General features: G+C 39.8%; 1 protein-coding gene across 4 annotated transcripts in view; it reads right to left on the reverse strand.

The window, feature by feature from the left end:
* Positions 1 to 21,997, reverse strand: part of LOC118011419 (ubiquinol-cytochrome-c reductase complex assembly factor 1) — a 95,539-nt gene that overhangs the window by 39,866 nt on the left and 33,676 nt on the right. For all 4 annotated transcript variants that reach the window (XM_035006188.1, XM_035006186.1, XM_035006189.1 and 1 more), the window contains exons 6-7: positions 16,691 to 16,748; positions 3,415 to 3,523 (exon numbers count right to left, since the gene is read on the reverse strand). In XM_035006188.1, the coding sequence (XP_034862079.1) occupies positions 3,415 to 3,523; positions 16,691 to 16,748 (167 nt within the window). The remainder of the gene's footprint in view (positions 1 to 3,414; positions 3,524 to 16,690; positions 16,749 to 21,997) is intronic.

Genomic DNA, 21,997 nt, shown 5'->3' on the forward strand with positions numbered 1-21,997 from the left:
AAAGAAAGAAAGAAAGAAAGAAAGAAAGAAAGAAAGAAAGAAAGAAATGTAGACTCTCTGGCTCCACCCCAACCTACTGAATCAAATTTGTATTTTAACAAGATCCCCAGGCGGACTACAGGCACATTAAAGTGTGAGAAACACCGATCTAACACACTTCTCTGTAAGACATCGTATCTAGAAAAATTCAGAAAGAAAAATGGTTGGATAAAATGGAGGGAAAAAGAAGAAAAGGAAAAACTAACTCCCACAGGACTGCACTGATGTACACATGGTCTAGAAACAAATAAATCAAGCATCATCTATCTGATAAGTTGGCTTTAAAACAGAATTTCAGAGGCTGAGATTCAATGTATTCATTCATTCAACAATATTTATTCATCCAACGTTCACTATGTAAGCAAAAATGTGTGATTAAAACAGGTCTCCTGCCTTTATAAAGCATGCAGTCAAGTGGAAGTAACATTATAAAGTAACACAGAAGGTTCAAAGTGCTGGAGATTGTGATGGAGATATTTATGGAGGTCCAGAGGAAATTCATGGGGGGGGGGGGTTAATAACTAAAAGGTTCCTTTAGTTCAAGGGCGCCTGGGTGGCTCAGTTGGTTAAGCGACTGCCTTCGGCTCAGGTCATGATCCTGGAGTCCCAGGATCGAGTCCCGCATCGGGCTCCCTGCTCGGCAGGGAGCCTGCTTCTCCCTCTGACCCTCCCCCCTCTCATGCTCTCTCTCTCTCATTCTCTCTCTCAAATAAATAAATAAAATCTTTAAAAAATAAATAAATAAATAAATAAAAGGTTCCTGTAGTTCAAGAGTCAGTAACATATGGCTCATTAAGCCACGTGGCCCACATGGGTCTAGCCGTCCAACGCCCAGGCAAGTTCAGTCAACAGTGATAGAGAAAACAGGCTAACTAATTAGAAGAGCTACTGTGTCACGGAACGGCAGTCAGCCAAGGCTGTGGCTGGCCAGGGGGTGTCACTGGCTATCATTAAGTCCTTTGGTACTAGCAGCACCACTCTATGTCCACTGGGTGCTGCCACAGAGTTGGATATAAGTACCTGAGGGCATGTGGGACACTCAGCTACAAGAATAGCTTCAAGGCTGCTGATCCACTCTGGGTAACAAAGACAGCAGAAAGGCCTGACAGTGAAAAAAATGAACAAGGAACCAAAGAACACACTTACAGTCAGTACTCACTGACTCCAAACAAATGATGATGACGCTGACAGCAGCTAAAACTCTGACATATGCTATCCTCTTTTTAGAATGAACAGAAACGCCAATGGTCTACTGTCCCAAAGAAAGGCATGTAAATGTCACTGAAGACATCTTAAGATGAATCCATGTCCACTGTGCTTCCTATATTTGCAGTTCCTCCAAAGACATGAGAATTTGGAAATACCCTCTCAGTAGGAAACCATCATCTCCATGATTTAGCCTCAAAGACCACACTTTTACACATAGAGTAAGCACGTGATACCATTAGTCAATGACACAGGAGTGTGTGAAAATAATTACAATAAATACAACATGGGTGACGACCTCCCACTTAACTCCCATGCAGCACAGAAAAATCTCCAGACATACTGCTGAGTAAAAAAAATTAAGTACATATTAATTGCTTATTAGTACACAGAGAACAATATCATGTATAATCAAATATACACACACAAAACCAAAAGTATATATTTTCTATAGATAACATAGCTCAGCAGGGAACCTGCTTCTCCCTCTTCTCCCTGCCTGTGCTCTCTCTCGCTATCTCTGTCTCTCTCTTTCATATTAATAAAATAAATAAATCTTAAAAAAATAAAAAATAAAAATAAATAAAAACAAATCTTTAAAAAAACCCATATCTAATATATATTAAGTTAAAAAGCCAGGATGCAAAACTGTGTATGGTTAAGCCCATTTGTGTTATGTTAAAGAATACGTATTTATAATTTGCATTTATATAGGAACCAGCTAGAAGGATACACATCAACTCTTTTTTTTTTTTTTTTAAGATTTTATTTATTTATTTGACAGAGAGAGACAGCGAGAGAGGGAACACAAGCAGGGGGAGTGGGAGAGGGAGAAGCAGGCTTCCCACCAAGCAGGGAGCCCGATGTGGGGCTCGATCCCAGGACCCTGGGATCATGATCTGAGCTGAAGGCAGTCGCTTAACCAACTGAGCCACCCAGGCGCCCTTGAGTTTTGTTTTATGTGTTCTAGAATGGCTTTTCTTTTAGATTTCTGTGTGATGCTGCCTAATGTCAGGTGGTAATTCAGCTAGAGTTGTTTCTGCCTCTATGGAGACTGACATGCCATGGAGACTTTATGTGTTTGCACACAATATTATGGTTTGTCAATGCAAGGACATCCTGTGTGTGGAAATGGAATTATTAAGCCCAAGTAATGGTGGTAAGAGGGTTGGATTTGTTGAATGGAGGAAATCAAATAATAATTGAGCTTTAGGATGCTATGCCTTTGACACCAATTCAATGTTTGAACCAGTCCTCCTCTAAATTTGTTCTGATGGAAATACCCTGGCATCAGGCCTGCACTGTCCTCAGAAACTGAAAAACAAGCTCCTTGATCACTAACAACCTAGAATAACTTGACAAGGTATCTAATGAAAATGTACATTAGTACATTTAATAATTAACCTGAGAAAGGGGGATATATAGTTTATATATATATATATAAACATAGAATGTAATGGTAATAGAAAAACGAAACTAAAACATTAGAATACAGTTGTTTATATAAATCTTCCTTTGGGTATATTGCGTATTTTTGTGTCCAGACCATATATTTTTTTTTTTTTAAAGATTTTATTTATTTATTTGACACACAGAGAGAAAGCACAAGTGGGCAGAGAGGCAGGCAGAGAGAGAGGCAGAAGCAGGCTCCTCGCTGAGCAGGGAGCCCGATGCAGGACTCGATCCCGGGACTCCAGGATCATGACCGAGCCGAAGGCAGTCGCTTAACCAACTGAGCCACCCAGGCGCCCCTCCAGACCATATTTTAGTAGATTGTAAACCTTGTTTTCTCCCATTTCATTGCCTCCCAGCTTAGGATCATCTAAAGCAGAACCATCAGATGGGGTCACAAAATGGGTTATTTTGGTTTTTTTTCATTACAGTGTTCTCCCTACGGACTGAGGAGTAAACAATTTATGTATGTATTATAAAAGTCATACATGTTCATAGAATAAAAATCAAAAAGTAAAAAGCATTTAATGTAAAAACAAGTGTCTTTTCCCTATTCCAACCCCCCAAAAGTAACCATTGTTAGAGTTGATGTGTATCTCTCTCTCAAATAAATAAATAAATAAAACCCTTATTAAAAAAAAAAAAAAACATCAACTCAAGTCAGGCAATCCCTCATTGGAGTTTTCCAGGACCAGAATGGGACAGCATTTCACTTACCCCCATGACTCTGCCACGCTGCTCAACATCCTCCCACATAAAATGAACTATGATCCGACACATATATTTCCCACTCCGGCCTTCCTGCTTCATTCGGACTAGACACATCCTGAGTGGGAAGAAGATATAAAGAGTAACTGGCTGTTTGCACTTTTTATATCACATATTTATACTGAAGGTCAGCTCATCTGAGTAATTTCAGCAAAGAACACAGAATAAAAAAACTGGAAGTGATCTTATTTAAAAAAAAAAACAACTTTCATTGAGGTATAACACAAATACTATAAAGTATACAAATCTTAAGTGTATAGCTTGATAAATTACATATTATATATACCTATGTAAGCAGCACCCAGATCAAGATGGAGATTTAGAGCACCTCAAAAGATGCTCTCATACATGCAAGGGACCCACACTTAGTTGTTAGAAGCTAAGCAAGTCAAAATCTTTCATTTTACTGAATGAAAACAGGAGTCCTACACAAGGAAAGTAATTTGCCCAACACCACCAAGTAGTCTGTAAAGACGGGCACAATGTTGTGCTGTCCAACAGAGAAGCTACTAGCTATATGTGGCTACTGAACACTTAAAATGTGACTAGTTCCAACTGCCATGTGGCATAAGTTTAAGATTTCAAAGATTTAGTTCAACAAAAAGAATACAAATACCTCAAATTTTTTATACTGCTTACATGCTGAAATATTATTTCAGATATACTGAGTTAAAATTAATTATTAAAATAAATTTCATTATTTTCTTTTTACTTTTTTAAATGGAGCTACTAGAAACTTTTAAATTCAATATATGACTCGCATTGTTTGTTGGACAGTACCTATCTAGAATACAGATCACAGAAAGTATTATGATTTCACCTATGTAATTATTGAATCGTTTCCCCCATTAGAATGTAAGGTCCATTGAAGGCAAAGATCGAGTCTGGGCTGGTTTTTTTTAACCACTGTATATCCAGGGCTTAAGTAAGTATAGTAGGCACTTAATATTTATTTCCTAAATAAATGAGTAAAACATCTCAGGGTTAGTTAAGGGATTCTTCTCCTATACCACATTGCCTCTAATCAGTCCATAAACGTCTCTGCTTAAGACCTTCCATAAGAATATAAGAATTGTATTCTATTGGGCGCCTGGGTGGCTCAGTCGTTAAGCGTCTGCCTTCGGCTCAGGTCATGATCCCAGAGTCCTGGGATCGAGTCCCACATCGGGCTCTCTGCTCAGCGGGAAGCCTGCTTCTCCCTCTCCCACTCCCCCTGCTTGTGTTCCTGCTCTCGCTGTCTCTCTCTGTCAAATAAATAAATAAAATCTTTAAAAAAAAAAAAAAAGAATTGTATTCTATTTTATTAATTAGTAAATATATATTATACTTAACTATATATAAGAATATAAGCAGGGTCATCAACTTTCCAAACTAGTTCCTTATCTCACTCTTAATAAGCATCCTTATTTCTATTATCTCTCACTTAATAGTTTTTAAGCGACTACAATAGGACTACTCACCAAAAGACATTTCCTGCTATAATTATGGAATATTGGATCGAAACTGACAATTCTGTCTCCATATACAATTAATCCTGCCCATTAAACTCTACGAGCAATAGTATGGTACAATAGAATGATTCCAGCCTGGCCTGCCTCAACATCTCTGTTAACGACTAAGATGGAGAAAAGAAAACATACTTATCCAATCTGCAGATGACAAAAAGCTGGGCAGGAAGACAAATATGCTGGATGACCCAACCATGAGCCAAAAATACTTCAACAGACTGTTTCAATGGGCTGAATCTAAAAGAATGAATTTGAACAGGGGTAAACCTAAGGTCCTGCACTTGGGTCTTAAAGAACTGTAGTGGTACAGGATAGGTGAGTCATGCCCATTTATGTATGAAAAAGCCTTATAGGCTTAAGTTGACAATTATCTTCAAAGGCAGTCAAGGTGATGATGAGGTTGTCCCCCAAATTAATGTGATTTTAGATATAGTAATGGAAATATAGTATCAAATGTGCAAAGTGAAATTTTTGTCCCATTCAGCACAGGTCAGACTCTACCTGGAATAGTGTCCATAGTTTTGAACATTATATTTTAAGAGACAAGAGGAAAAGATGAAAGATCAGAAGATATATAGCCTGGAGAAAAACAGGAGAGTTTCCTTAAATATTGTAGACAAGTGATTAGACTATTTGTCCAAGAGTTAGAATCAGAACCAATGGGTGAGCCACAGAGGGAGAAAGAATTCCTCAACACTGAACACTGAAAGAAAGAACTTTCTAACAGGAGGGTTTCTGAAGATTCGAATAATGGAATGAATAAGCCCAAGACAGAGAATCTGCCTACTTCTGAAGGGTGAATCAACGCTTTGTGAGAACTCAGCTATCTGACAGGTTGACTACATGATCTTTAACATCCCTTCCAACCATGAGATTTGCTGATGCTGTGATTTGAATTTGTAACCCCTGAACCCAGTTAGTGCCTAAGAAATAACACTTTGTAACCATAAAAACAGGTCATGGAAAAAGATTTGACTACTTCACATGACACAGGATATATTCCAAAGCAGAAACAAACTCGGGAAAGTTCAACGGTCCTTTTTTATAAGATTTTTCTCAATCGAGTCGCTCATGTCAGCCGCTGACCTGAAAAGACACTGTGAGTTTTGATGCTTACGTGTCGTCAGAGGCCAATTCATCAACAGCAACAGTGAGGTAATGGAATTCTTCATTTATTTGAAAATTCTGTAGTTTGTTAATACACCTGCCCTCTGAGGTTTAAAAGGCACAGATTTTCTCAGACCATAAAGTATGCATTATACTATGCTCACCTCAAGTGTAGCTACCATCTGTCACCATACAACCCTATTACAATACCACTGACTATATTCCCTACGATGTACCTTTTATCTCCATGACTTATTCATTCCATAAACTAGGAGCCTGTATCTCCCACTCTGCTTCACCCAATTTGCCCATCCCTCATTCCCTCCCCTCTGGCAACCTTCAGTTTGTTCTGGGGATTTATAAGTATGTTTCTGCTTTTTGTTTATTCATTTGTTGTTGTTGTTTTAGATTCCATATATAAGTGAAACCATATGGTATTTGTCTTTCTCTGACTTATTTAATTTAGCATTATACCCTTTAGGTCCATCCTTGTCAAAAATGGCAAGATCTCATCCTTTTTACAGCTGAGTAATATTCCATTGCGCGTGCGCACACACACACACACGTGTGTGTGTGTGTGGATCTTCTTTATCCATTCATCTATTGATGGCTTCAGTTGCTTCTAAATCTTGGCTACTGTAGATAATACTGCAATAAACACAGAGGTGCATATATTTTTTCAAATTCACGTTTTCATTTTGGGGGTAAATACCCAATAGTGTGATTACTAGACCAAATGGTATTTCTATTTTTAATTTTTGAGGAACCTCCATACTGTTTTCCACAGTGGCTGCACCAGTTTGCATTCCTACCAACAATGCATGAGGGTTCCTTTTTCTCCACATCCTCACCAATACTTGTTATTTCTTGTCTTTTTGATTCTAACCATTCTCAGAGATGTAAAGTGGTATCTCACTGTAGTTTTGATTTGCGTTGCCCTAATAATTACTGATGCTGAGCATCTCTCCACGTGTCTGTTGTCCATCTGTGTCTTCTTTGGAAAAATGTCTATTCATGTCCTCTGCCCATTTTTTAATTAGATTATTTATTTTTTGGGAGTGTTGAATCATATAAGCTCTTTATGTATTTTGGACATTAACCCCTTATCAAATATATCATTTGTGAATATCCTCTCCCATTCAGTAGGTTGCCTTTTCATTTTGTTGATGGTTTCCTTCACTATGCAAAAGTTTTTTCTTCTGGTGTAGTCCAGGGGTTCCTACTGTCCACACTTTATAATTGAGGAAACTGAGTCTTAGAGAAGTAACTTGCCCTGAGTTACAAACCTAGTCAAAGGTGAGATCTGAACCCTACTGTTTCTCTGCCTCCTTTAATGACTAGTACAAGTCTTACGGTATCCATTTACTCTAGTTTCCATCTAATCCTCACAAGAGTAGTAACAGTTTCAAAACTAGCATCACATTAGAAATAGCATATCAGAGGGGAAAGACAGGCTTACCTGAGGCAAGCATACCTACAGCAACCAAAAGTAACAGCTGGCAGCCTAACAGGAAAGAAAGAAACTAAAAATATACTGAAAACACACAAAAAATAGCACAGCAACTGAGGTTCAAGAGGCAGGGTAACATACCCAGTACAACTCAAAAAATATAGCCTGGCAAAGTACAGTTAAGAGTTTTCAGGACCGGGCGCCTGAGTGGCTCAGATGGTTAAGTGTCTGCCTTCGGCTCAGGTCATGATCCCAGGGTCCTGGGATTGAGTCCCGCATCGGGCTCCCTGCTCCTTGGGAGCCTGCTTCTCCCTCTGCCTCTCTCTCTGTCTCTCATGAATAAATAAAATCTTAAAAAAAAAAAAAAAGAGTTATCAGGACCAGGACACCTGGGTAGCTCAGTCAGTTGAGCGTCCGCCTTCAGCTCAGGTCATGATCCCAGAGTCCTGGGATCGAGTCCCGTATCAGGCTCCCTGCTCAGCGGGGAGCCTGCTTCTCCCCCTGCCTGCCGCTCCCCGTGCTTGTGCTCTCTCGCTCGCTCTCTGACAAATAAATAAATAAAATCTTAAAAAAGAAAAGTTATCAGGACCTCCTGAATCATTCAGAAAAGGTTAAAGTACATTGGCAGGTGAAAAGAAAATGAGTGAAACAAGTCCAAAATGGTAAACAAAAACAAAAAAGATCTGATGATCCTGGTATCCACTACAAAACAAAGCCAACACATCACACACAGGCTCTCACTGCTCAACAATAATGTTTGAGTCACTAAGTAAAGTATATTCCACAACAATTGAGAACACTAGGTTTAAAGAACAGAACAGGATAGCTCTACTTCAATTTACATTATGGATGCATTCCTCATAATAAATATTTAAATTAAGTGTTGAGAAATCAAATTACATTTTGCTACTGATTCAACTTCATAATTTCAGAGCTCTGTTCCAGGGGGAAGTGGAGGAAGGGAAACGGGGGACACTTCCCTGCTAAAACATAATAAAAACTGCCCTTAAGAATGCAAAGTAAACTTTAAAAAGAGATAATCTTCTGCTCAAACCTAAAACTGCTCTAAAAATAAAAAATTTTTAAGCAATAAAAATATTCTTGTATTAAACAATTAATTTAATCATTCATTAACAAGTATTTACTAAGTACTTACTCTAAATATAAACTTAGTCTGTATATAAACTACTCTGTTTAGGAACAATTCCAGTTACCCTTCCCAAATTTGATGATGTTCTTAAACCCAAATTTATTATTGAGGTTTTAAGCCTCACAGTACTATCCTCGTCTCTCAGTGATTCTAGTGGCTCATAAATAATACTGATCTCCCTTACATATAAGGGAAGCAAATAACCCAGCTAGCAAAGTAAAGAAAAAAAAAGGAGTAGTCAAGCCTTAGTCTTGGCTCCCAACTATCGCTAAAGGGCAAGCACAGAGGCAGGGAAAAGAGGAAAAAGACTCACTCACTAGGCATCTCAAAAAACAAAGGGCTAAGATGTAAATTTTATCTTATGGCAAATAATAATAGTGATTACTGCCATTTATGACATCCTCTAATATCAGACTTGTCACCTGAAAATGCATTTGCATCCACACTCTCTTTCAATTAACTATAACTGCTCCCATTTCACAAAAACAAAAACAACAACAACAAAAAACTGACGCTCTGAGGAAAGAAGAGAAGGAAGTAAAGAGGCTTCTTCCTCTAGGCTTATAAAAATGTTTCAGTGTTTCCCCATCTTAAAATAAAAAATAAAAAAATGTTTCCCCTCCATCCCACCTTCTTAATCATTTGGAAATCCTTAAAATGTAGTTCATAATTACTTAAGTAACCTAAGGTTGCCCAATGGAAAAGAGCAGAGCTGGAATGAAGTCTGAACTCCCCCTCTTTCCTCTAGGCCACAGTGTCTCCCAGGCCAGTGTCAGTATGGGCTGTTTCCCCCATTCCGTGATAGCACAGCTCCAAGAGCCTCTTCCTGCTAGATCAGATAAGGAGGAAGAGGAAGACAGCAACACTGCCTGCAGAGTTCAAAGGAACAAGAGTCCTAGCCATGCTTTGCTCCTCTCTGCCTACATCTGGGAGGGAAGAATTCTTGTGATTCTGGATGCTGCCCTCCTGCCATGTATTGGCAGCTCTGAGTACCCTGTCCTGCTTGCTCTGTTTGGGCCTTCTGACCATGCCAGTTCTGTCTTGGCCTTGTTTCTCCCTCATGGTGGTTTATTCGCTGTTCAGAGTGGATCTGATTTTGACTTCAATGAAGACTAGTGGGCATTCAAGGCAGGTCTGTCACCCTGGCTGCTGTGAAGGAATCCCAAAGGATAGCCTGTTTCCCTTACTCTGCCACCAGCCGAGGCCAAGGAAGCAGAGCCTACATGCCCACACTCAAGCCTCAGCAGTGTGCTAATGAATGAGTTTATTTATTTGTGAGCTGGCATGCTTACCCTTTCCCGGGGCTGTGTACATGGCTATCTCCACCTGGTTTCCTAAACTCCCTCCCCATGAAGCCTAATCTTTATGTGGGGAGTGTGGGGAGTATGGGGGCTTACAGGACAGTCTATGGGCAAACAGACAAGTGGGGTGAGGCACTTCCTGAAGCCATCTCACCGGACAGTGAGCCTCCTCCAAGAACTACACCTGGCCTGTGGCCTGCCTGTCAGATCCACTATAGAGAACAAGCTCCTGGGTAGCAGGTACCAGTGCTTTTAGGTTAGGCAATGTTGATAAAATGATGCTGCACAGGCCTTCGGTTTGGGCAAAAGCAACACGTGTGAGTGTTTGAACAGAGTGACTGGCTCGGGGAGGGAGAGTAGGGATGTGCACATGGCCAGGGCTCACCATATATAGCAGGTCTGGAGCTGCTGGAATCCAGCATGAGCTTGCAAGCCCTACAGCTACATCAAAACTGCTGTGGTGGTTTTAAAGAGCCCACTTGCAAAGGCCGGAGCATCTGCCAGGGCAGTTCTCTGGCTGACTGAAACTGGGACCAGTCTGTTTTCCAACCCCTTCCCACCTGTGCAGTTTACTTCCTTTTCTTTCCCAGAGGCTTCTTCCCACAAACTTATAAAAATGTTCCAGTGTTTCCCCCTCTTAAAAGAAAAAATAGAAAGCAAATAACAAAATGCTTCCCCTCTGTCCTGTTTCTCCCTCTAGTGATCATCTTTCTTAATCGCTTGGAATGTCTTAAAAAGTAGTTTACAGTTACTTCCTACCCTCCTAATAACTCCTCAAGACCCCATGTGCTCTGGTTCTAGACCCCAGAAGGCCAATGTAACTGCTTCCTTTGACCATCCCCAGGCAGTCCCCCTTCCCCTGTGCTCCCATAAGACCTGTGTGTCTGCTACACATAGCACTTATCACCCCTTACTGTTTTCAGGTCTACTGTTTCCTCTCCCAGGACACAGACAGCGAGTACCAAGAAACACAGTTTTGTACAGTTGATGGTCAGTGCTATGCTGTTCATATTCATGGGAAGAAACCCTCATCCCCATGACCATCAAAAGGAGACACTCAAGCAAAAAGCCAAGGATTGCAGAAGCAGCAGTCAGCTTTGGATTTGAGTCTCAGATCCTCCATGAAAAGGCCTGTGACAAATTCCTTAAAATTGCCAAAATCATCTCCCCATTTGTAAAATGAGGGTTGAACTAGATCTGTGGTTTTATTTTTTTTTTTTAAAGATTTATTTATTTATTTATTTATCTGAGAGAGAGACAGAGAGAGAGAGGGAGAGCAGGCGGGGAGGGGCAGAAGGAGAGGGAGAGTGCCATGAAGACTCCACGCTAAGCATGGAGCCAGACGCAGGGCTCGATCTCATGACCCTGAGATCACAACCTGAGCTGAAACCTAGAGTCAGTTGCTTAACCAACTGAGCCACCCAGGTGCCCCTAGATCTGTGGTTTTTAAACTGTGGTCTGAGTCTCCACAGAACTACATAAGAGCCCCTTACCAGTGGGCACATTGTGAAGACCTGAAATAAGCAGGTCATTCCCACTTCCTCAACCCAAATAGCAATTCATTATCTATTCGTACATGGTGACTGAGCATAAAATTTCGTTTTTAAAAAGCGCTCAGCTGGTAAAACTGAACCACTAGATCCCTATACCTGCAATGTTTTTCTATCCACCCTTTGACTTGCTAACTTCTACTTACCATTCAGGTGTTATTTTAAATGTCATCTCCTCAGTGAGCCCTCCCTGAGTGACTGACCCACGCACCCCCATCTAAATTATGGACCCCTCTTCCCCGCTACCATTTCCTCTCATTACACTATTCCAGCTCTATTTTATTAATGATTTAATGTCTCTCTCCCACACTCTAAGCCCTGTGAGGGCAGGAAACAAATTTACTGCATACAGTAGATTCAATTGGAGAATAAATGCTATAAGTTTATGGATTTAATTTTTTCTTTAATTTTTAAATCATCTCTTCACCCACTGTAGGCCTCAAACCCACAACCCTGAGAAAAAGAGTCGCATGCTCCACGGACCGAGAAAGCCAGGAGCCCCTATAATTTACAGATTTATGTTTAAGAATAAGCAAGTACTTTAAATAATAAATAGCATTGGGGGCGCCTGGGTGGCTCAGATGGTTAAATAATAAATAGCATTAATAAGATTAAATAGTATTAGTATTAATAAGCAATCATTTAATTAGTTACTTTGGTAGCTTTAACTACCAATGAGGAAAGCAACTTATTACTTTGAGTTAGCCAGACCTATACTTTGAATTTCCTCTCCACCATGTACTAATTAGATCTCTGGGCAAGTTCTCTGACTTCTCTAAGCTGCTGACCCCTCATATGTGAGATAAAGTAGTTGTACGAATGTGTGAGACAATACATGTAAAATAAATAAAAGATAATATATGTAAAAGGCTTGACAGTTATTATGTTTATGATACACCTGACTTTAAAATAATTTTTAAAAATACAAACTGCAGAGGCACCTGGCTGGTTCAGTTGGTGGAGCATGTGACTCTTGATCTCGGGGTGTAAACTCGAGCCCCATATGGGATGTAGAGATTATTTAAAAATAAAATAAAATATACAAACTTACAAATTTACTCCCTGCATTCTATCTCCATCATAGGCATATTCTAATTTTATTTATCCCATTCCATTTCCTAAAATTAACTTCTGCATCTAGAAGGTATTAGTTTTCCATGACTAAAAGAGGAGTCTCTAACAAATCCACTAACAGCAACATAAATTCCATCTACATACATGTAACCACCAGAGAAACTTAAGTAGGAGTGGAGCTTTGCCACTCTCACCCAACCAAAAGACAGTTTCAGGACCCTTCCAAATGCTGTGGCAGCCAAGTCAGATCTGGGGCCATCAATTACTTAATGAACATTTACTGATACAAATTAAGAGTAAGACATGCATGCAATTGAGGGAAGAAATACCTCATTTTCATATCTTTCCAAAAAAATAATAAAAATAATTGTTGCTCTCATAAATTCACCATCCACAAAGACTATACGATAAAACATAATAATGTTATGTGATGAATGCTATGATAGAGATGTCCAAAATACTAAGAGAACACAAAAGAGGAACTAACTCTCGCCTTCAAAGGGTAGGAAAGGCTTCAAAGAGAAATGATATCTGAGTTGGATATTGAATGAAAAACAGGAGTTTGTCAGGGGGATAGCAAGGAGAAGGACTTTCTGGACAGAAGAAAACTTTGTACAGAAGACTTGATATTTCTATTATGTAATATTGTTTTATTTTGCAGAGGAGGGAGTGGTGGTGATATTGGTACCTAGAATAGCATATAAGACTAGCAGAGGTGGCATATTGATGGGATATGAATACCATGCTAAGAAACCTACTCTGTCCCAAGAATAATGGAGAATATTAAGGAGTATGTGTGTGTGTGTGTGCACGTGTGTATGTACTGATCCAATTTGTATTGAGAAGACCAATGGCATGTGAAGATGGAAATTGTAGGCCAAAGACCAGTTTCTAGGTACTGTTGCTTATAACCCAGTAAAATCAATTGAATGGGTGACATCTTAAATTTTTCTTTATAATGAATTCAAATGGAATAGAAAATATCAGAGACTATCTGACATTACAAGGACAAGTTTTACAACTATAATATCAGAGACGTGTGTGTTCTGGGTTGCAGAGTAAAATTCATTTGTTATTGTGGGTCATGGTCAAAAAAGTTTGAGACCAGATGAAGGGGTAAGGGAAAAGTCAAGGAGATCTCCCTGGTTTCTGGTGTGGATACCGGAATGGATTGCAATGCCACTGCCCAAGACAGGGAACAGAGGAGGAGGCCTGCCTTTATCAAGTCCACATTTGGATGCAGGAAAGCCCAGACAGCAACCTCTCTCAACAATTTTTCAGCGGGCACAGTCAATACTAATCTTATTCGACAAAGACAAAGGACACATAGTCACTGCAGCTGCAAGCTCATGTGAATACACAACTGATAAGGGACCTCTAGAAATTGAAAATACACAGAAAAACGTAAGAACTAGAGAAAGCAGACAGGATAAGGGAATCAACACCTCCTCCAGGGAACTAAAAGGATTTGAGAAATCCTGCCCCTATTCTAAGCGCCAACAGGGAGCCATCACCCTTGGGAACCCAAGCAAGCTTTCTGAAAAGTCCACTGCCAGGGTATTCTGTTTATTGGGTTTATTTTTTTCTTAGGGGATGGGGAGGATTCTTTCTACTTTGTAACTGCTTTCTAAGCTTCCCTAGCTCTCCCTCATACTACCACCTACAGGAGGTATTTCAACCCTACACATCTCTAGGAAGTCCACTGAGTCTTGTAATATTGGATATGGCTATCCCTCAGTTATCCTCCTGGAGCTTCAGGCTAAGAGATCAGGGCTGGAAGAACATAGCTTCTCCACAGACTTGGCGTGGATCCATTACTCCTCCTAACACCCCTCTCCCCTAGAAGAGAAAGTTTCCCCAATTCTTCTTGAAGGATGACAGCACAATTGGGCCCCAAACTACATTTATGGCAACCTTCCCGTTAAAATTCCTCCACAAACCTGCTCTAGACACTTCTGACAAGTGGCTGTCCTCAAATACTCCATGTCCTTGCACATACGTTCTGTGGTTTGCTCCTGATATTCCCTCAACCTAAAATGCCCTCCTTTTCTCTGACAGAAATTCTACTCACCCTTCATGATACATCAACGTCACTTCTACCACAGAGCTCTCTATCCAATACTCTCCCCCCGCCACCACCATCACATTTGGATTTAGTCATACCTCCTTATCCTTCCATAGTCTCTGCTTGTGCCCTGGGCACAACACTTCTTTCACTGTCATCCATTATAGGCAATTGTGCTCTCTGCCTGTTATCTGCTAGACTAAGTTTCTAAAGGTGCATGCCATGTCATACCCTTCTCTCCAAAGCCCCCCAGTCCTTAACACACAGTGAGTTCTCAATAAGAGTTTCCCGATTCAAAGTGAAAAGCTACCGCTTCATTCTACCAAAGACTGCAGATCCTAAGAACTAAAGAGGAAGTGTGGAGGGGAGGCCAAGTGTAGATTTGAAGCAGACAGCCTCCCTCCCCCTACTTAACTGGTAGCAGTACTCCCCACTCCTCTGAGAAATTAAAACCAACCTCAGCAAGGAAGATACAGGAGGCATGTTTGGAAATGGTGGCTATCTTGAAGGAACTGTAAGTAGCTTCAAGGTTCTCCTGGCTACTATTAGTCAGGGATTGACCTTGGGATGTGGTTACAGGGATTATATATTTTATTTTGCCATCCACTCCCTCTAACACTCTGATACCTCTAGCTATATGGGCAATAAAGAGTCTTTCATACAAGCTCTGAATATTATCTTTAAGCTCCTCTGGGAACAGCCTAGCCTCCTCTCAGCCCTCCCACCTTTCCAGTGAGTAATTCTGCAATGCCACCTCTGCAGTCCTCTCCTCTTGAAAAAGTGGTTTTCCTCTCAGCATATTCAGCTGCCCTCCCTAAACCTTTTCTTAACCTTCACCATTCGGACAGAAGGTAGTCTGCCTTCTCAGCTGCCTGACTAAAAGACAGTATATTTCAAAGAATAGGCAGAACTCGTGCAGGTTTTGATAATTGTGGCTTCCTCTGTGGTCGCATAGGCACTACTTACTCAGATTTAGTATAGAACTTAGCCATTCCGATTTATCACTGACTATTTTAAATGTCTTATCTCCCTCGTTAGACTGTGAGCTTCTTGAGAACCACTGCTAGTTCCCAGCAAACTGCCCAGGACATAGTGTACACTCAATGAAGTACCCGCTTAGAAAAAATAACCTAAAATAAATTGCTACCTTATGCCCCTCAGCCAATCTCAGTGACTGTGTGAGTTCAGAAGAAGAAATATTTCAGAGGTGATCAAAACCAAAAAGTCTTTATATAGTAGTCAGTCCTGTGATGCAAAGCTCAGCTGAAGGCAGTCTCAAACAAGGGTCCTTTTGACAGGGCAACCATTCCCCACGTTCCTCAGATACTCACTATGGTCAAAATAGTAAACTTAGTTCTCCGGAATTTACTTTCCCAAGATCTGGCAGTTCAATAAATGCATTCCCCAGCCCCCACTTCAACGTCTCTCCTATATCCTTCTGACCTTTAATACTGTGTAACATTAGATGAAAAACTGATTTTTTTTGGCTACTTAATTTGCAGCTGAAGAAAAAATATACTGTTTAAGGTGTTAAATATTTTTACATGCAACAAACCTAGCATGAATCTAACCTGTATGCACATTTTAGAGGTACAGGCGTAAATGTCAGTGCTATAATTTGTTATAGGTTTCTGATGACCAGCAATGGAAATGACCACGGATTCTCACAATTCAAACCACTTTTACGTAAATGTGAACTTTCCTAAAACAGCCAAGGGAGAGAACTTTCCATCCAAGCTCACAGAGTCTCTTAGAGATACTGATAGCATTGTTCACCAGGCGAGGTGTTCTTTGAGAAAAGCCTACAAATATTAGTTTCTTTCCGGGACTATGCTTTGACCTTTAATAAAAATGTGATTTAAGACACTAGTTATTAAAATGAAAGGAACAATTTTTTTAATGCCTGAACAACTGCCATTTCATATAATCAGCCTTGCTGAAGGCTATACCTTACAAGTTAGCCATGTTTCAAAAAAAAAAAAAAAAAAATTTGGTGACTTCACTTAAATTGCTCACTTACCAGACGTGAAGTAGAGTTATAAGAAACCATGAATTGAATGTATCAGGCATCTGACACCCTAGAAAATAACAATAAAGTATAAATATGTGAGGGTTTAGAGAAGGAATGTTGACTGTATTTTAAATATTGGTAGGAATCTGTTCAAGTCAAATATATGGCAGGTACAGTGCTCTTTGATTATGCGACCATAGAGAGGGCCAGTGGAACCACAGGACGAGACAATGGGTTGAAAGAGCACTGAATGCAGTCAGACAACCAGCCTTCTAGTTCCAGTCCCGGTACCACTTTGCTGTGTGGCCTTGGGCAAATCACTTTTCTTCTCAGATGCTCAGTTTTCTCACTTCGTATAATATGGCCTAGATGATCTGTATGGTTCCTTCCAACTTACATGCTATTTTCCCTTCCTGGTCTCAAATTCATCTGGAAAGCTAGGCAGACACTACTTTGCCTACCCCACTTAAGTATAGGCGTTTTTCACTGGAGCCCCACTGAGAAGTCTAAGTTCTTCTAGTTTCTTTTTCCTGTCTTCCTTCTTTAAGGTGACCCAGTAGCTACAAACATGGGTATGCAGAATGATTCACCCAAAATAAATGACCAGGAGAAAGAAGTGAGGCTCTAGGGAGCTGTAGTTACATAAGAAAGCAGATTACATCTAATGAAAGGCCATTCATCACCCCCCAGGAATGACAAAACTTTAAGATACTAAAACTCAGGTCAATGCTTAGACATCCACGCCTCTCAATTCTCAGATCTCTAGGAAATGCCTCTGGCTAGATGAGGGATCCCCACTCAATGAGCCCTACCTATTATTACATGACAGGGAGCAAAGCTGGAGCAAGAGGATAAAGAAAAGTGAGTATCAGTCAATTTGGGCCCTTCGGGTAGAATCTGCCCTTTGAGCAATGACTCAAGAAAAAAGGGATATTTTCTGCCTTGCAGCAAACAATACAATGTACTAAATGATAACAAACTGGGGCCACTAGGAAAGAAAACACAGAGCAGAACCTCTGTGAAGCAACTAATACTACCAATAATAAAGAGTCGTAATTCCTTGCAGGCTTACTTTGTGTGAGACATTGTAATTGATGCTTACAAGCATGAATGAGCTCAATGAATTCTACCAACAGGCCTATCATGTGGGTATTCACAATACCCTCAATGAAAGGTGAGAAAATGGACTCTTAGAGAGACACCATGACAATTGCCCAAGGTCACACAGCTATGAAACATCTAGGATCAAATTCAGATCTGCTTGATTTTAGGCACTGTGGTCTTAATCACTAACTGCTTCTCTAATACTAATATTAGAAACTAACATTCACTAAGGGCCCGTATTTCCTGTCAGGTCTACTGCTAGTCATGTCAATACATATCTCACTTAATCCTCACTTTAACCCTAAAGGGAGGCATTATAATCCTCATTTAGAGATGAGGAAACAGGCTCAAAAAGGCTAAATAACTTGAGGGCAGCCACAATATAACAAGCTAGTGGTTGGGCTGGAGTTTAAGTCCAGGTCTGTCACAAAGTGACACCAAAATACTCTGGTGAGCTTACTAGGAGGTGCCCAGCAGTTGTCAAGTGGACTTCCTCTTGGAACCCAGCAGGAGGGAGGTGAAGGCTGGCCTGGCCAACCATACAGCTATTAAGACACATGCCATCTGAGAGTGGGCCAACCACCCTCCACCAAACAAGAATAGCCATGAGAAACTCTCAAACCCAGATCTGAAGTTGGGTCTTTTTTGGATGCTAGAACAAAACATTAAAAAGAAAAGTTTTCTTGGAAGTCTGTCTTTCAATCTGGAAAATGAAATTTGGCTGCTTCTAAAGGACAATCTGTTCAATTGCTACCTCTACATCAAAGCTTCTCGGCAGCCTCCAGGAGCCTTTCCAATTCTCTCAGAGAGGGAATCAATTCTTGGGCTGGAAAGCACAGACAGACAGGCCAGCAGCTGGACTTGGGTCACAATTTTCCATTCCGGGGGTCGGCTCAGGGCTAATGATGGGAAAAGAGCTGGCATACTGACTCCCTGTACCCAATGGAGTCAGAACAGAAACCCACAGGGTAAAGCCTTAAGAAACAAGACCACTGAATGTCTGACCATAAGCATCACAAAAACACAGCAGATCTTCAGCTCAATGAACTGTGTTTAAACACCTCAAAGTTAAAAGCTGTTATTGCCTTTTGTCAAGATCACAGTCTTGCACCAATACGCACTCATTGCATTATTTTCTGAGGCTAGGTACTTTCTTCCTCAATACCAAGTTGGATAAAATTAAATAATTCATCACTGTTATGGAGTGGCAGTATTAACACAGTTGTTTGTTTAATGCAGGCTCTGGGGTCAGACCTCCCGATTCAAAACCCGGACTGTACCTCTGACTTGCTACGTGACTCTGGGTAAAGTTACTTAGCCTTCTCAGTGCCTCAGCTGTCTTCTCTGTAAAAATGGGGAGAACAAGAGAACTACCTTATAGGGATTTGTGAGGATTAAATGAGATAAGGCCTGTAAAATGTTTAGCAAAATGGTTAATATTTAATAGGTACTCAATAAATATTTACTATTGTTGTTTCTCGGTGAATTATTTAAACACTAGGGTTTAAAATATCTTAAAATAGCTCACTATTTAAGACTGTGTCAATAAAATGATGAACCTCAATCACTGACTCAGAACTTATTCATTAAGGAGCCTCCTCTCCAAGGTATTAAGTCTCTTAAGAGCTAAGCAGTTTTCATACAGTACGGAATTTCAGTATGGAATTAAACACAAACTTTACTGATTGGTCCCATTTGTTCCAAAGTGTTCCTCATAACAGAACCGATCTCCAAAAGACCAGTTAGCAAACCACTGCAGGCTCACAGAGGTTATTCTCACTGATGCCACAAAAGACATACATCATCAGAACATCTTGGAAACAACAGGGGGCTGGCTGTTAATCTCAACAGTTAGAATCCCCAAGGTCTAGGCCTCTGGATCAAGACCTCTGAACACGTTAGAGAGTCTATGACTTGGGCATTTATGGGGGCCTATCCAAGAGGTTACAGGCTTATTGTTTACTCACAAGCACACTGTGAGTAAACAACTCTTTCTTACACAATCTTCATGAATTAACACTGGCCTTACTTTTGTTGGAAGAGTAAGGATGACAGTGCTGAGCTACCTAAGCCTCTTTATCCTTTTTAAAAATTACTGAATGCTCAGGACTCTAAAAGTCAAGCCCTAAAATACCAAAAATCAAAGGGAGCAACAGCCACTTTAAAGGTATAATCTTGGGAAGTGATATATATATTCTCTTCTTTTATCCAAACCTGCCTGGCGTACTCTTTAGGACCTTCCTTTAGAAGATGCAAGAAAGTCTCATTGTTTCATAGATATTTATCTGCCTCCAAATGGTATTTTTCAAATTGGCTCCCTTTTTTATTCCTAGCCACAATTCAGAACCACTTTGGTTTCATTTTAAAATTTATTCTACCCACAAATGACAAAGATGGACCACATTGGAGCACAATACAAATGAACAAGCTGTAAGTCTAAAAGGCAATTCTTAAATTGAGTCTTAAAAAACCTTAAGCAAGAGTGGCATCACTGAAAAATATACTGCTTCCCCAGGTAACTACTTCAAAGGCCAAAGCTAGAACAAAGCTTACTGAGGTGAACATACTCTAATATATGTAAACATCAGTTTATAATACTAATAGAATGTCGCCTAGAGGTAGTTCTTATTTAAAAACAATAACATACAAAAATATTAAAATGGATTATAATTTCTAATTTGCAATTACATTCTTTCACAGGCCATATGTTATAGTGGAAAAATTCCTGGCTTTTAAGCCAGACAACATAGGATCAAGCCTTAGCTAAGCAACTTTGGGAAATCACTTAGCCTCTTAAGTTGCAACTGTTTCTGAAAAGAAAATAAAAATGAAAACAAGAATACAAGTCCTTCCTATCCTACAAGGTTTTCTAACTCCTAAATGAAACAAATGTAAAAGCACACCATGTAAATGTGAATTATTAGCATATAATGGTAATAATTTGTATAAACTTTTATTTTTATAAGTAGATTACAACAGATTATACATTGAAAACATGATATGTTACCTTAAATATATAATAATAATCTCATTACTCAATCTATAATATTAACTCAAAGATCTTCAATAATGAGGACTGGCTAAGACAAAGATAACTAGTAAACATCATTTCAAAATAATTATAAATTTATGAGTTATTTATGGAATCAAATATTAAACAGATGTCTGAGGATGAAGATTTAAAAAGATCTGATGAAAAATACTTAGGGACATGTATTCTAGAAATCACTTAAGAAAAATCCAGCTTCTTATGGGGCGCCTGGGTGGCTCAGTCATTAAGTGACAGCCTTCGGCTCAGGTCATGATCCCAGGGTCCTGGCATGGAGCCCCGCATCGGGCTCCCTACTCTGCGGGAAGCCTGCTTCTCCCTCTCCCACTCCCCCTGCTTGTGTTCCCTCTCTCGCTGTGTCTCTCTCTGTCACATAAATAAATAAAATCTTTTAAAAAAGAAGAAAAAGAAAAATCCAGCTTCTAATATTAATAGTTTCTTCATCTTTTTTTAAGATTTTATTTATTTATGTGACAGAGAGAGAGAGATCACAGGTAGGTAGGCAGACAGGCAGGCAGAGGGAGAGGGAGAAGCAGACTCCCCACTGAGCAGGGAGCCCGACACGGGGCTCAATCCCAGGACCCTGAGATCATGACCTGAGCTGAAGGCAGACGCTTAACCGACTGAGCCACCCAGGCGCTCCAATAGTTTCTTCATCAAATAGATAAAGAATAGTTTCTCCTTTCAGACTAATTTCTCCTAAAATGAGAAATTTTTAGAGATTAAAAGGAAGCAGGAAAGTTTACTTTTGTTCCCATGAATAAATAAGAAACAGAAGGTAGACACTAAATCAGGATTACAACTCAGTAGGGTATTTTAAGTTTCTAACATAACATCAATCTGCTGAAATTGTAAAATCACCAAAACAACTTGCATTTGGTTTTAAAAAACCAAAATAGTGATTAAATAATCCAAACAGCATCTAGCTATCTTCCTTGTTATTAACATAATTCTATATAAATATTTGCTCTCCATGAAAAATATCAAGTATATACAGTTACGTGTTTGTGGCTTGCAGGATAATGGCTGTTACCACAGATGTGCAAAGCACACCTTTCTTTCCAAAATCTGTAGAACTAGGAACAGCTTAAACTTTCCCAGTTACTTTATAAGTACCTGCTTTAACTAACTTTATAACTAAATAGATTACAGCATCAAAATGA

The sequence above is a fragment of the Mirounga leonina genome, unplaced genomic scaffold (genome assembly GCF_011800145.1).
Source record: "Mirounga leonina isolate KUSES-001 unplaced genomic scaffold, KU_Mleo_1.0 Mir_150, whole genome shotgun sequence".
In the NCBI taxonomy this organism is placed as follows: Eukaryota; Metazoa; Chordata; class Mammalia; order Carnivora; family Phocidae; genus Mirounga; species Mirounga leonina.